At 48.9% G+C, this 12,414-nt stretch overlaps 1 protein-coding gene across 4 annotated transcripts in view; it reads right to left on the minus strand.

The window, feature by feature from the left end:
* Positions 1–735: 735 nt before the first annotated feature.
* Positions 736–12,414, minus strand: part of LOC118220992 (atlastin-2-like) — a 30,315-nt gene continuing 18,636 nt past the window's right edge. For 2 of the 4 annotated variants that reach the window (XM_035405524.1, XM_035405527.1), the window contains exons 3-15: positions 10,051–10,185; positions 9,392–9,496; positions 8,632–8,682; positions 8,248–8,304; positions 7,693–7,785; positions 6,095–6,233; positions 4,939–5,066; positions 4,791–4,847; positions 4,524–4,595; positions 3,562–3,993; positions 2,633–2,647; positions 2,230–2,495; positions 1,742–1,862 (exon numbers count right to left, since the gene is read on the minus strand). In XM_035405524.1, the coding sequence (XP_035261415.1) occupies positions 2,385–2,495; positions 2,633–2,647; positions 3,562–3,993; positions 4,524–4,595; positions 4,791–4,847; positions 4,939–5,066; positions 6,095–6,233; positions 7,693–7,785; positions 8,248–8,304; positions 8,632–8,682; positions 9,392–9,496; positions 10,051–10,185 (1,395 nt within the window). In that variant the 3' untranslated portion in view covers positions 1,742–1,862; positions 2,230–2,384. Of the gene's footprint in view, positions 1,863–2,229; positions 2,496–2,632; positions 2,648–3,561; positions 3,994–4,523; positions 4,596–4,790; positions 4,848–4,938; positions 5,067–6,094; positions 6,234–7,692; positions 7,786–8,247; positions 8,305–8,631; positions 8,683–9,391; positions 9,497–10,050; positions 10,186–12,414 lie in introns of all 4 variants that reach the window. The other 2 variants (XM_035405526.1, XM_035405525.1) reach the window with 2 other exon arrangements.

Below are 12,414 nucleotides of genomic sequence, written 5' to 3' on the forward strand. Positions count from 1 at the left end.
TTTACAAATATATCAAAAGAAATGCAACCTGACAGTGACAATCCACAAAAAACAAGCATTCCTTTACATAACCTGTACTTCATCCTACCACAGAACCACTGGATTTGTTTTTTGTCCAACTACAAAAATGTATACAAAAAAATGATATTTATATATTTATATCATATACATGCCCTAAATTTGTGATTGATTAAAAAAAAAAATTAAAAAAAAAAAATTTAACCACACAAAACTGGGGTGTTTTGGATGGAATTGTGGAAATTGCCATAGCTTTTGAGGGGGGGGGGGGGGGGGGGGGGGGGGGGGGTTGGAGAGGGGAGGGGCTGTAAGTCAGATTAGGACAGCTTTGATTATGCACTAAGGGCAGGTCAGTCGATTTAAAAAGGAAAGACAAAGGCAATGCACAGTTTCAAAAGTCTTCACCTCTGTTGTGGGGGTCTGAACACAAGCAGCGTTAAAACACTGGCACCAGGGATGTAAGGGCCTAGGTGGGAGGAGTGGGGGGCAGGCAGGACATGTCCAAAGCAGGAACCCCCCACCACCCCCACCCCTATCAATAATAAGATCACTTCCCCCACAGGAGTTTCATTTTGAAAACTGCTAGGCTGTGAGCTTCTATAGGCCCCCCACATCTTTAAATTAATATACTTCAATCGTCAGTCCACACGTAGATCAGTAGGCTACCCTCTCCTTAAGTCTCGAGAAATTAGCATTTAAGCAGCTTTTGGAAAATGGCCCCCATGTCCAATTCACTCCTACACCTTGCCTGGTACACGGACCGTTGTTCATATAACAGCCTGGCTAAAAAAAAAAAAAAGGATCACACAGATCTTCACTGGCCTGCTTATAAATAGGTCATGAAAGTGCCTACGTCACTGCGTTCACTGCTTCTGCCACACCGTATACTCACCGTAGAAACTGGGAAAGTATCAATTCAATTAGCCTAGCCGTACGTTTTGTTCAATAGCTACCGTTACCGTGTACCAATTAGCTAGCTAGATTAACGTTAACGAGGAGTTAATGCAGTTAACAGTTGTTTGAAATGTTCGTTTGTAAACTGAGGTGGAAAAGAGGTGAAACGCATCGAGTGGCCTGCGCTGTACGCCAGTTTTATCGTGCTTTATTCGTCCAGAGCTAACGGGAAGCACCGCTGCGTCTGGACTGTGTCTTCAGTCGGTTGTTGCCATGTGCGTTACTACGGTGACGGAACCATTTGCTCACACGAGCGGGTGGGTATAACATGGGATACTGGGAGAGAGATTCACTTCGGTGCAGTAAGACCGGAGACAGACAGGCTAGGTCAAAACCAAGCAGCAACAAAGTCTCCTTTTCCCTGAAATAGCACTGAAATAAAAATCAATGCAGTGGTGTAATTTAAAACAAAGAAAATGGTAGAAAATGACAGTGGGGGAAAAAAAAAAAAAAAAAAAAAAAAAAACCTACGACAGCAACCCTTAATTAGGAACACACATTTTCAAAAACAGGAGGAGGGGCGGAAAAAATCTACAAAACACACCGCTTCGCCACAGCAAAGGTCCTGATTCTGGGAGATGCGACTTGGGAACACGCTTGCAATGCGTGCGAGTGAGTGAGGGGGAGGGGCATCATCCAATGCGGTGAGGCGGAATTCGGTGAAGCTAAAACAGAGGGTGTGTAAACTTTGGTTGGCGCAGCTCGTGGGCCTAAAATACGAGCTCGCGCTCTCTCTCGCACTCTCTCTCTCTCTCTAGAAGGGAGAGCGGTCAGTTTGTCTTTAACTTGGCGTGCTGCGTCACCTGCTCGGTCAGACTGGCCTTGATGGAGTTTGCCACACTCTGCCTAATGTTATCCTCCATATAGTGATCGCTCAAAGGCTTCAACACCTGGAGAGGGAGAGGATTCCAGACAGGGGGGAGAGGGAGAGAGAGAGAGAGGGAGATGGAAGAAACCAAAATGAGTGGAAGGAAAAGGAAAAAAAGGAAAGAAAAAAAAGATAAATCACTCAAATTTAACATGATCGCGGACAAAAAGAAAGGGGAAAGAAAGTGAGGATTTCACGTACACATGCAACACATCCTATTAATCACCGCGTTTAAGGGAAACGTGGAGACAGAGACAGCTGAAATGTGAACTGAAAATGTGATGCAAAAATATGACTGTACATGCCAGCAACCCCCCCCCCCCCCCAACCAAACCAGTCCCCTCACAGTACAAAAAGAGTGGAAAAGAATGAAAGCTGAAGGTGCCAACCTGTAGTGTGCAACCCAGGTAAAACAATTTCAGATTAAATCTAGGCCAGCATGGTTATCGACCATGTACTACGAAAAATTAAATTAAATAAAAATGGAAAAATAATCGCACAAAAATAAAATTGAGACCAGAAAAAAAAAAAAAAGTAGTAGTAGCTATTTTTTCTTCTTGATATTGTTGTTTGAGGACAGTCTCTTTCTCTGTGCCGGTAAGAAGGAGCGCCAGGAGATTCGACTCCTCGCCAGCTCAAAGAGTTTGGTAAACACCTAAAAAACGGAATTGCGGGAGGTTAGCGGCAGAACAGCACCTGCGTGAAAGTTCAAAATGAACCGTGAAACAAGAACAGTCGAGCACCGAGGAGGAGCCGACGGATGATTGGGCGGGAAAAAAAAATCTCCCTCACCTTTCTTGGAGTCCTCTGTGTGAGCAGACAGCGGACAGAGAAACAGGAAATTAGGAAGGAGGAAAAGCAGCAAGAGACACAAGACAGGCCCAGTTCAGATCAAAAAAACTGCAAGAGCATATGAGACAAGACTGGCAATTAAAAAAAAAAAACTAAATAAATCTTAGAATGTTGCCGAGTAAAGACTACATAGTCTAAAACCAAGAATTAACTAATTAAACAACCTTTTCCCACAACAATTATAAGTTGAGAAAAATTTGATGTGCTGAATCTGAGACGACCACAGTAATCAGCTAAATAAATTGCTGAATCGGCAAACCAATCAGCCAATCACAGCTGATGTCCTAAAACGGAGTCGTTCACGCTCTGGAGAACTTCTGGGGAGAAAAACAAAAGGTCTTGTTCGGCTGAGGAGTTTTTGATCTGAACTGGCCGTTAGACAGGTCAGCGTGGGGGAAACGGCGGATCGTGGGGTGCTGAAATCATTCGGGTGGTGAGACGGACTCTGCGATCTGAAAGGACGGGGGGGGGGGGGGTTTCGTGACGAAATCAGAAATCACACCCAAGTGGGCGGTGGATCCAAACAGGGAGGAATAAGGGCAGAATGACAATGACAAATTACATACATGCACACGAGTGGCTTACACATTTTCAAGGAAGCAAGCGCGACTGGAGAAGATCACAGTTAATATGGCGGAAAATTCTCTGGCCATCAGCTGTCAGAGTGCAAAAGTGCTTATGACAAAGTTCTCCACCTCTGATTTTGAGATGGGGTGGGGTGGGGGGGATTCAGTTTACACATACTACTTAGGGGAGGGGGAATGAGAGAGGAATCAATTAAAAAATAAAAAAAAAGTATAAGGAACATTTAAAAAAGAAATAAAATTTGAACGTGGCGGGGGTTCGAGGCTGGGCCGGGCTCCACCTACCTGCTCCCACAGGGTCTCGGCCACGTTGTCGATGACGGTGCCCAGGTCTCGGAACTCGCCCGAGTACTTGACGTAGGCCCAGACGCAGAGCGAGAGCAGGGCCACGCCCATGACCAGGTTGCAGAGCGCGGCCACAGTGTTCAGTCCCACAAAGCCCGTCACCCCGGAGACGATGTACATGGCGAACATGACGGCGAAGAGGGTGGCGGGCGTGCGGGCGGCGTAGAAGATGTTCTTGCTGTCGTTGTGCTTGATGAAGTTGGCGTAGGCCTCGTCCAGCTCGCCCTCCAGCTGCTCCTGGTAGCGCCGGCAGAACTCCTCGCCGCCCATCTTCTTCACCGCGCGGAACTGCCGCACCGAGCACTCCTTCAGCTCCTCGTGGCTCCGCTCCAGGTCCGCCGGGGCGATGTACGGCTTGTCCCCGCCGCACACCTGGGGACGCGCCGACGGGAATGATTAACCAGTCAGCCGGCCGATGAAACCGGTCAGCCAATCAACCGGTCAGCCAAGCAGCCAATCAACCGGTCAGCCAAGCAACCAGTCAAGCAGCCAATCAACTGGCCAGCCAAGCAACCAGTCAAGCAGCCAATCAACCGGCCAGCCAAGCAACCAGTCACCCAAGCAACCAGTCAAGCAGCCAATCAATCAACTAAGCAGTCCAATCAACCAACCCCCCCCCCCCCCCATCCTGCCCCCCACCACACACACACACACACACACACACACACACACCACAACCAGTCAACCAATCAAGTGGTGAATCGGTAAACCAATTAGCCATTGAATCTTCCAATCAATTCACCCTTCAGTCCACCACTCAGAAAGCTGTTGGTAGTGTGATATTCACCAAGTGGTTTTTCCAGCTCTTAGCAACAGACGTTTTCCAACCATCGGTGACCTGGCCGACCGAGCTGCTCAAAGCTGGCGGCTAAGAGCTGGCGGCTCCGCCCCGCTGCGCTCACCTGCTCCATGTTCTTATTGTACGCGTCTTTAGCTCCCGCGACGGCGGCCAGGTTGTTCGCTTCCGCGGTCGCCTGGACAACAGCGGAACACAGAGGGGTTAGCCTAGCGCTAGCATTTCCCTTCACTTCTACAAAGCCTACCTGAAGATCTTTAACACACGTCCAACCAGACATCCAATAAACTCCAACAGACTTGGTAACTGGTCTGCAGTTGCTGTTGACCTTTGGAGGCACAGTAAGGAACACGTTTATTTAAATGGAACACACCTGCAACATGGATTTCGGGTGAGGCAATTCTTCACCTTGATAGATTTTGATGTAGGCCTAGAAGAGAAAAAAAACAAAACATTTCAGTCCTCAATAGATAGAATTTAAAAAAAGAAAATGAAAGCGATCCAACTTTCATCTAACTTACTTTAAAATACTCCACAAGATCTCTGCATGTGACTTTGGATCCGCCGATTTCTTTCTCCACCAAATTCTCCGGGGACAGCAGCAACGGCACGAGGTGCTTCAGCTCCTTCTTAAACTCGTCGTCAATATCTGCAGCAAAAACCTCTCCGTCAAATCCCCAATACTCTCCCCCAGATCTTCATTTGAGCATCTGTTAAAAAAAAAACCTCAGGATCTTACAGACGCTGATTAATGTGACAAAAAGTCCAGCGGTCATACCTAATTTATTCGTGTTAAACAGATCGTTTTTTCAAAACTCGTGTAGTGCTCTGAGACAGAAATGATGAATTTGCTTAAATGGCCGCGTTTCCTTTAAATTGCTGGAGGAGGGAGCACAGCAATAATAATTCCGGCTCAAATGAGCCGTCACAGTGCTGCAGCTTACCCCTTCATTAGCCTGAAATAAAGTGTGAAACGCCATTTGGAAAGATTCGCCTTGAGCCGAAATGGCAGCGACAATTCACTCAATTGACCCTCCTCTGGGTGTGAGTGCGAGTGTGCGTGTGTGTGAGTGAAAGCGTGAGTGAAAGTGTGTGTGTGTGTGTGTGTGTGTGTGTGTGAGAGAGAGAGTGTGAGTGTGTGTGAGTGTGTGTGTGTGAGAGAGAGAGTGTGAGTGTGCGAGTGCACGTGCACTGCAATTTCTGCTCAAATAAAACATCTCTCAGAGCAGCAGTGTGCCTTCTTTGTTTTGCATGTAGCGCATTTACATTCAAGCAGCCGCTCGTATCCAGAGTGATTTATGAAGCTCACTACCCCCCCCCCCCACCGCCCCCCCATACATAATCCAAAGTGCTTAACCTGAACTGCTTTCGTAAATTACCCCAGCTGGATATTTACTGAAGCAATTAAGATGAAGTGCCTCGCTCACAGGTACCACAGCAGAGCCCCAGCTGGGACCCTCTCTCAGTCACACGCCCAGCTCCCCGACCGCGTCGCTACAGTCCAGTTCAGACACGACCTCCCCCTGGACGATGCCCACAGTTACGCGATGCTCAACTGCCACAAGTTCACCTTGAGTTTCGGATTCAAAATTCAGTCGGAGGCCGAGGCCGAGGCCAAAGTGGTGGGGCAAGGCACAGGGGGTCAGGGGTCGGGGGTCGGAGGTCAGAGGGTCGCACCTTTTAACCTGCCGTCGAAGCTGGGATTGGTGGCGACCCGGAGGCCGGGGTGCGGAAGCAGGAAGCAGCCGATGTTGGAGAAGCAGGAGTGGATGTGCTTCCGGACGTTCTGAAGCTCCTCGTGCTGGTTCTGCTTCACCTTCGGACAAGAGAAACCGGGGAGGGGGCTTATCCTACAACCCACTCACGTTACCCCAAACCCCACATCCCCACCCCTCCCCGTCAGACCACACCCTCTCTACCACCAAGTATCCAATCATTTGTTAAGGTCACAAAATTCTCCACCAAAGCGCACCCGATTCTCAGGTAGACCACGCCTTCTATCGCTGGCGGTAAGAGGGTTTTTGTCTGCCTTGGCAGGATAAGCCAGCCACTAATGCGGAATAGAGAACGCACACGAAACAGCCTCCGCCATTGGACGGCCTCCTTCAACAAAATGTCAAGTGCAGATGAAGCTACGCTCGGCGCACACCGCACACACGGGGGGGCACTTTCGGGGAAATTACCCGCTCTTCACCGGCGGATTATCATTTCATATCACTTAACGTAATGAACGTCATTATGGCACCGCAATATTAAAATGAACTTTCCTGGGAAAAGTTAATAGGTATCTGAAAAATGAAAAAGCGAGAGACAGCACTTAGTCGGACGTTAAACGCACACCTCCAGACTACGGTCTTTAAAAGGCTAATTAATAGATGAGCCGCGTTTATCTGCCGCACGCAAATAAACATCTGCACCGCGCTTTTAATTCTTTGGAAATGAAATCGGTTTATCCTTATTAAAATGAACAATGAGGCATCGGCAGGATTTAAGCTTTGTCTGAAGGGTTAAGGCAGGGGTGCACAACTCCGGTCTTGGAAGGTCGGTCTACGCGCTGGATTTTGTTCCAACCAATTACCTTTTAGTTTTAGTTTTAGGGACAGCTTCTGTTCACTACTGTACTTGAGCACAGTAAAATTACAAGGATACACTTGGTGGCTGTAGCTGTTGCTTATGCAAATGTCAGAACAAGATGAGCTAGTTAAAGAATTAAGAGCAGAATTTGGCACAAAATCCTGAAACGGATCAGTCCTTGTTGCGCACCCCTGGGTATAAAGAAAGGATTTCGGATGCACGCATGAAGCCGGTCCACTGTGTCATTTCCTCTTTCTTCCAGTGTGCACTTATTCAAAATCAGTGCAGCTTCCGTTGGTCCTCAAGATCCAATTTCCACAACGAAGCTCAAAGGGTTATCTCCTTCTGTCCTTTGTTCCTCCGTCGCCTCGGTTACATTCCGAGCGTTTTTTTTCGCGGTTCTGTACCGCGTAGCCGTTCCGCCACAGGTGAGCGCTCCGTATCGGCGGCGGGGGATCAAACGGTTCGTGGCGAGAGGCGTCCTCAAAAACCTCATCAGCCTGGGGGGGCGGGGGGGGAGCTCCCCCGACAGAAGCCGCCGAAACCGCTTTGTTTAAATCCGTGTAAAGACCTTCTGCCCACGCCCCCCCCCCCCCCCCCCCCTTGTGATCTGACAGTCACCGGTGACATGTTAACATCCCCCCCCCCCCCCCATTTCCCTAAAAGTGTGAGAATCCCCCCGGCTGGATGAGGCAACTCACCTGCAATCTCTTCTCCAGGAACCGCCTCCCCCCGTCCAATCCATAATTATGCTCGTACGGGTAGCTCCAGTCTCTTATTAAAAACATTAGGGTCTGTTCGGGGGGGGACACAGAGTCAGTGCGTGAAAAACACAGCCACAACGCTGAATAAACACACAAAAACGTTTCCCTTGTTCCCTTTTGTAGCAGATTTTTTACGAACGCATCGACTGAAAACTCTAACTCAAAGACTCACGGACACTTAGTTTTTATGACTGGAGTAACACCGATAGTAATGGATACCCTGAAAACAAAATAAAACCTCCAAACAGGGGAGGTATCAGGATGAGAGCACTGCCCTTTGACAAGTCCCACGGCACAGAATGAATTCCCCTATTGCACCAAAGCCGACTGGCTGGCCATCCTGCAGGGCAGTGTGCAATTCGCCCCCTGTGGTCATTTGGGGAATTGCAGCCTGCCCGCATCAGTGTAGCAGTCGGCCAGGACGCAGCGGCTGGACGGGGCGTGGTTAAGCCCGTCTGGGGCTCAGTGATGAGGCAGCGCCAGCGTACGCACCTGAAAGGGCTTCAGATAGATTTCCTCCATGGCGAGCCGTCCGTACTCCGTGAAGAGCTGGAGGGAAAAATCAAAAACAGGAAAATTTAACAAAAGGGAATGGAAAATAACATGGACAGATCGAGGGTGCTCTCACTCAGTCGTACCCCTCCTCCAGGACTACCCGTCTCCGGCTGGAGATTACAGGTGTCCCATTACAGGTGTGAAAACAACCCCACACACACGCTCAGTATAATCTACGAACACCTGGAGATTAGAGGCGTACCGTAACAGCTGTGAAAACAGCCCGTCACACACACACACACACACACACTCAGAGTAATCTACAGACACCTGCAGATGCTCAGAGATGCACGTTATAAAACACATCATTAAATGAAGTACCTGAAGATGCTGAAGGTCATCCTCCTGTATATTCTGGGACAAGTTATAGACCTGAAAGACATCAAACATGAATCAGTTAACCATATTAAATCAAGACCTCTAATGCCTCAGGAGATCTCCAAACCCAGTTTCCTACATACAGTAATTGGTTCTGGATACAGGAAACCAATTGAGGTTTCCACACACAGAAACTGTGGTTGAGGGCTTCAGCTAAATTAGCCTGCAAAGAAACTGTTTATAGCTGCAGCAAGCGTCCCTGTGCATGTAAAACTCCTCACCCAAGCATCAAAGACCCTCAGGGTTAGCGTGAGCAACAGGTCGGTTTGTGCAAATCCAGACACTCAGTCCTAAGAGGGATTTCTCATCACTGGTTCTGAAAAGCCACAGGGCCTGCTCATTTTCCAATTACTCTGTGGCTGCTTATCGATTAAAACTGGTAATTACACAGTTAACTCACCTCACCTGTTATCTTGTGTCTAAACTGCAGGTTTTAAATGAGAATAAAAACCAACAGACCCAGCGACTCTCCAAGACCAGGGCTGAGGATCCCATCAAACACTGTTCTACATGTGATTTTAAGAGGTTTCTATCCTTAATTTTCCAGCTTTGGTGCATTTGGAAACACTGATATCAAATATGGCATTTTTTAAATATAATTAAAAATGAACACTGTGGCACAGTTTGTGTGTGGTGCTCACCTGTACGGAGCTGGTCATGGTGCTCAGCCTGAACCCTAACACAGTTTGTGTGTGGTGCTCACCTGTACCGAGCTGGTCATGGTGCTCAGGGCAAACACGGTGGCGCAGTCTTTGATGGTTGACTGACTATCAAAGGCTCCCTGAGTGTCGATTAGGAGAACGGCGACCTGCGGAGACACACAGACCCCCGGTCGAAACACGGAACACGGAACACGGCGAGCGCACGCCGTCTTTCCGCGACGCGGGCGCGCGGACCACCTGACACAGTCACAGGGCGCGACTCCGCAGGCTCCCCGGCCTCGTTAAATATTAATTCCCAGAGGCTCGCTTTCCGGAGCTGCCTCCACCCCAGTCTCTACAGTACGCACACAAGATCATCCTTCAGAGATTAAAGCTGTGTGCGGCCGGGGGGGGAGGAGGGGGGGGAGTGTGGCGTTAGGGAAGGGAAAAGCAGTGTGGAGAAAGAGAAGAGTGTTCAGTAAACCATTCAGTACCCTGGGATCCCTGTGTGTGAAGAGTGCTATAAAAACACAGAGCACGGATAGGATGTTAGGGGTAGAACCAAAATCCAATTCAAAACCTCAAATAAAATGCCAGTATTTCTCAACCCCCCTCACAAAAAATTCATTTCCTGAATTGGAATGGAATTGAAACCAAACCCCAAGAGGCAGAGTGTAGATTAAATGGAGAGGAGGAGGAGGAAGAGGAAGAGGGCTCGTACCTTGCTGCCGTCGGGCTTGTCCACCACGAACACCTCACTCCACGCCTGGATCCCCGTCGTCTCCCTCTCGCACCCCCCCCTCCAGGTGAAGCCGGTCAGGGGGTCTTCACTACCCCCCAGCCAGCATTCGGATGTCTAAATCGGGACAGAGAGACGACAGGGTTTCAGGAGAACAAAGATCAATGAATCTGCCTCTCCTACAGGTGGTGTTATAGACAGCTACACTGGGACAGACCCAGACAGTGCCCCCTCCAGGACTGGAGTTAAACCTGCAGACCTTGTGGCCCTCCAGGACTGGAAATCGAAATTCTTTCATTTAAACAGGTTCAGACAAGCACACTTAAGTGACCTTATTTCCACATATCACCCAAATCGAACATTACAGTCACAAGATGTGCCCATCTGACCATGCCAAAATTTCCAAGACCAAAACCAGCAGCAGAGCTTTCAGCTTCCAGGCTCCCAAGTGTCAGAAAGACCTTCCCCCAAACCGAAGGAGAAGCAGAAATTATTTTGGCCTCATGTACAGTACAACACACCTGTCCCCTGCAGTCTACATCAGCACTCTACTGTGCTAGTCGCACTGTTCATAAAGCTACACGCTGGAAACGCCTGCAGCAAGCAGTCTGCCAGTGTGACATACCGTCTGTACAAAAAGTAGGACGGACGGACAGACTGACTGAAGCGGCAATTTGCAACCGTGCCACAGGAGGGCACTAGAGAGCCACTGTTCCGGGAACACTGGGATCTCGCATCACAGGCAGTTGTCACAATCAGGCACAGTTTTTTGGAAATCTTCGGCGGGGAAGATGGGTGCTCGGCGTGCGTCCCTCAAACGCCGCCTTCAGATACGTACAGAGAAGAGGACGGATAATCGCAATTTACTGCCCGAATAAAGGCGCTAAATTCTTCAAAGAGCTGATTTATTCTGTCCTATTCAGAGTCTCCTCTGCAATCAAAAGTTCATTTGTGCCGCGCCTGGTCCAGGGGCAAAAAAGTAATTCATTAAATATTCTTTTCACACAGGAAAGATTTTTTGTAGCTGTTAAATCTGTTTTGGGGGGGGGGGGGGGATTTCCCATGAATATAAATGGATGGTAATCCAGTGGTGCTGGAAGGGAGGGGGTAAGTTTGGGGCGCATTATCAAACGGTGATTGGAATAGGAGACGAGTTTGGATGCTAAAGCCCGTCAGAACCACAGCCCGCTCTGCTCCATACTAAACAATCTTGGAAGTGGAGTAGAGCAACACAGGGCAGCTGTACGTGTGTGATAATGTAAGCATTGGAGCTAACGGACGCACGCACGCACACGCTCCAGTGTAGGGTTGGGGGGGGGGGGGGGGGGGGGGGGGGCAGTGGGGCTCCAGTGCAGGGTTAGGGGGAGACAGCGGGGGCTCCAGTGCAGGGATGGGGCAGTGGGACTCCAGTGTAGGGTTATTGGGGGAACAGTGGGGCTCCAGTGTAAGGTAAGGGTTCAGGGTTATTGGGGGACAGTGGGACTCTGGCTGACATGCTGGTCACCAGTCGGCACCCTGAGCCGACCAGAGGAGGATGGGTTTCCCCCTTGAGCCTGGTTCCTTCCAAGGTTTCTCCCCATCTGCCACAGGGAGTTTTTCCTTGCCACTGTTGCCTTAGGCTTGCTCCTGTGGGGGTTTAGGCTAGGGCTGTCTGTAAAGCGTATTGTGACAACTGTTGTAAAATACGCTATATAAATAAAATTTGATTGATTGATTGATTGACTCCAGTGTAGGCTTAGGGGTGGCTGGGGGGGGGGCAGTGGGGAGTGTGGGGTGTGAGTGGGGACTCCAGACGATGCAGAGCACCAGTAGATCAGCCCAGTCTGGATCTCAGCCATTCCTTAATGGCACTTTGGACGCAGAACCCTGAGATAACGGGACTGAGAAACCTCTCGGAGCAGAACAAACAGGGCCTTTCAGGGAGGAACAAAAGCAGCCATTAATCGCCAAAGCCGCTGCACTCCAGGGGCATCACCCAGATCAGGTCAGCCGTGCGCCCTCATCAAATGGAATAAAACGTTATGAAAAATAAAATAAAATCCCCCAAATTCCTTCCAATAGACTGCTTTATAAGAACAAGGTAACAAAACAAAACAAAAACAAAAAAATACTGCCTTTCCTTTCGGTGCAAAAAGCAAAAAGGTCGGCAGATTTTATCATATCGTTCAGGAAGCAAGAACACAAAACACAACCTCAAAATATCATCAAAAGATATTCATTCCACGCTTTCACTCGATGGTTTTATCTTATCTGAGAAAACCATTCAAACAAAACTTTTCTAACACAAACTAGGAGGTCAGAGGCACCAGTGTACTTAAAAGCAGAATGGCCGGCAGCTCGGCCATT

Source organism: Anguilla anguilla, chromosome 2, assembly GCF_013347855.1.
Source record: "Anguilla anguilla isolate fAngAng1 chromosome 2, fAngAng1.pri, whole genome shotgun sequence".
In the NCBI taxonomy this organism is placed as follows: domain Eukaryota; kingdom Metazoa; phylum Chordata; class Actinopteri; order Anguilliformes; family Anguillidae; genus Anguilla; species Anguilla anguilla.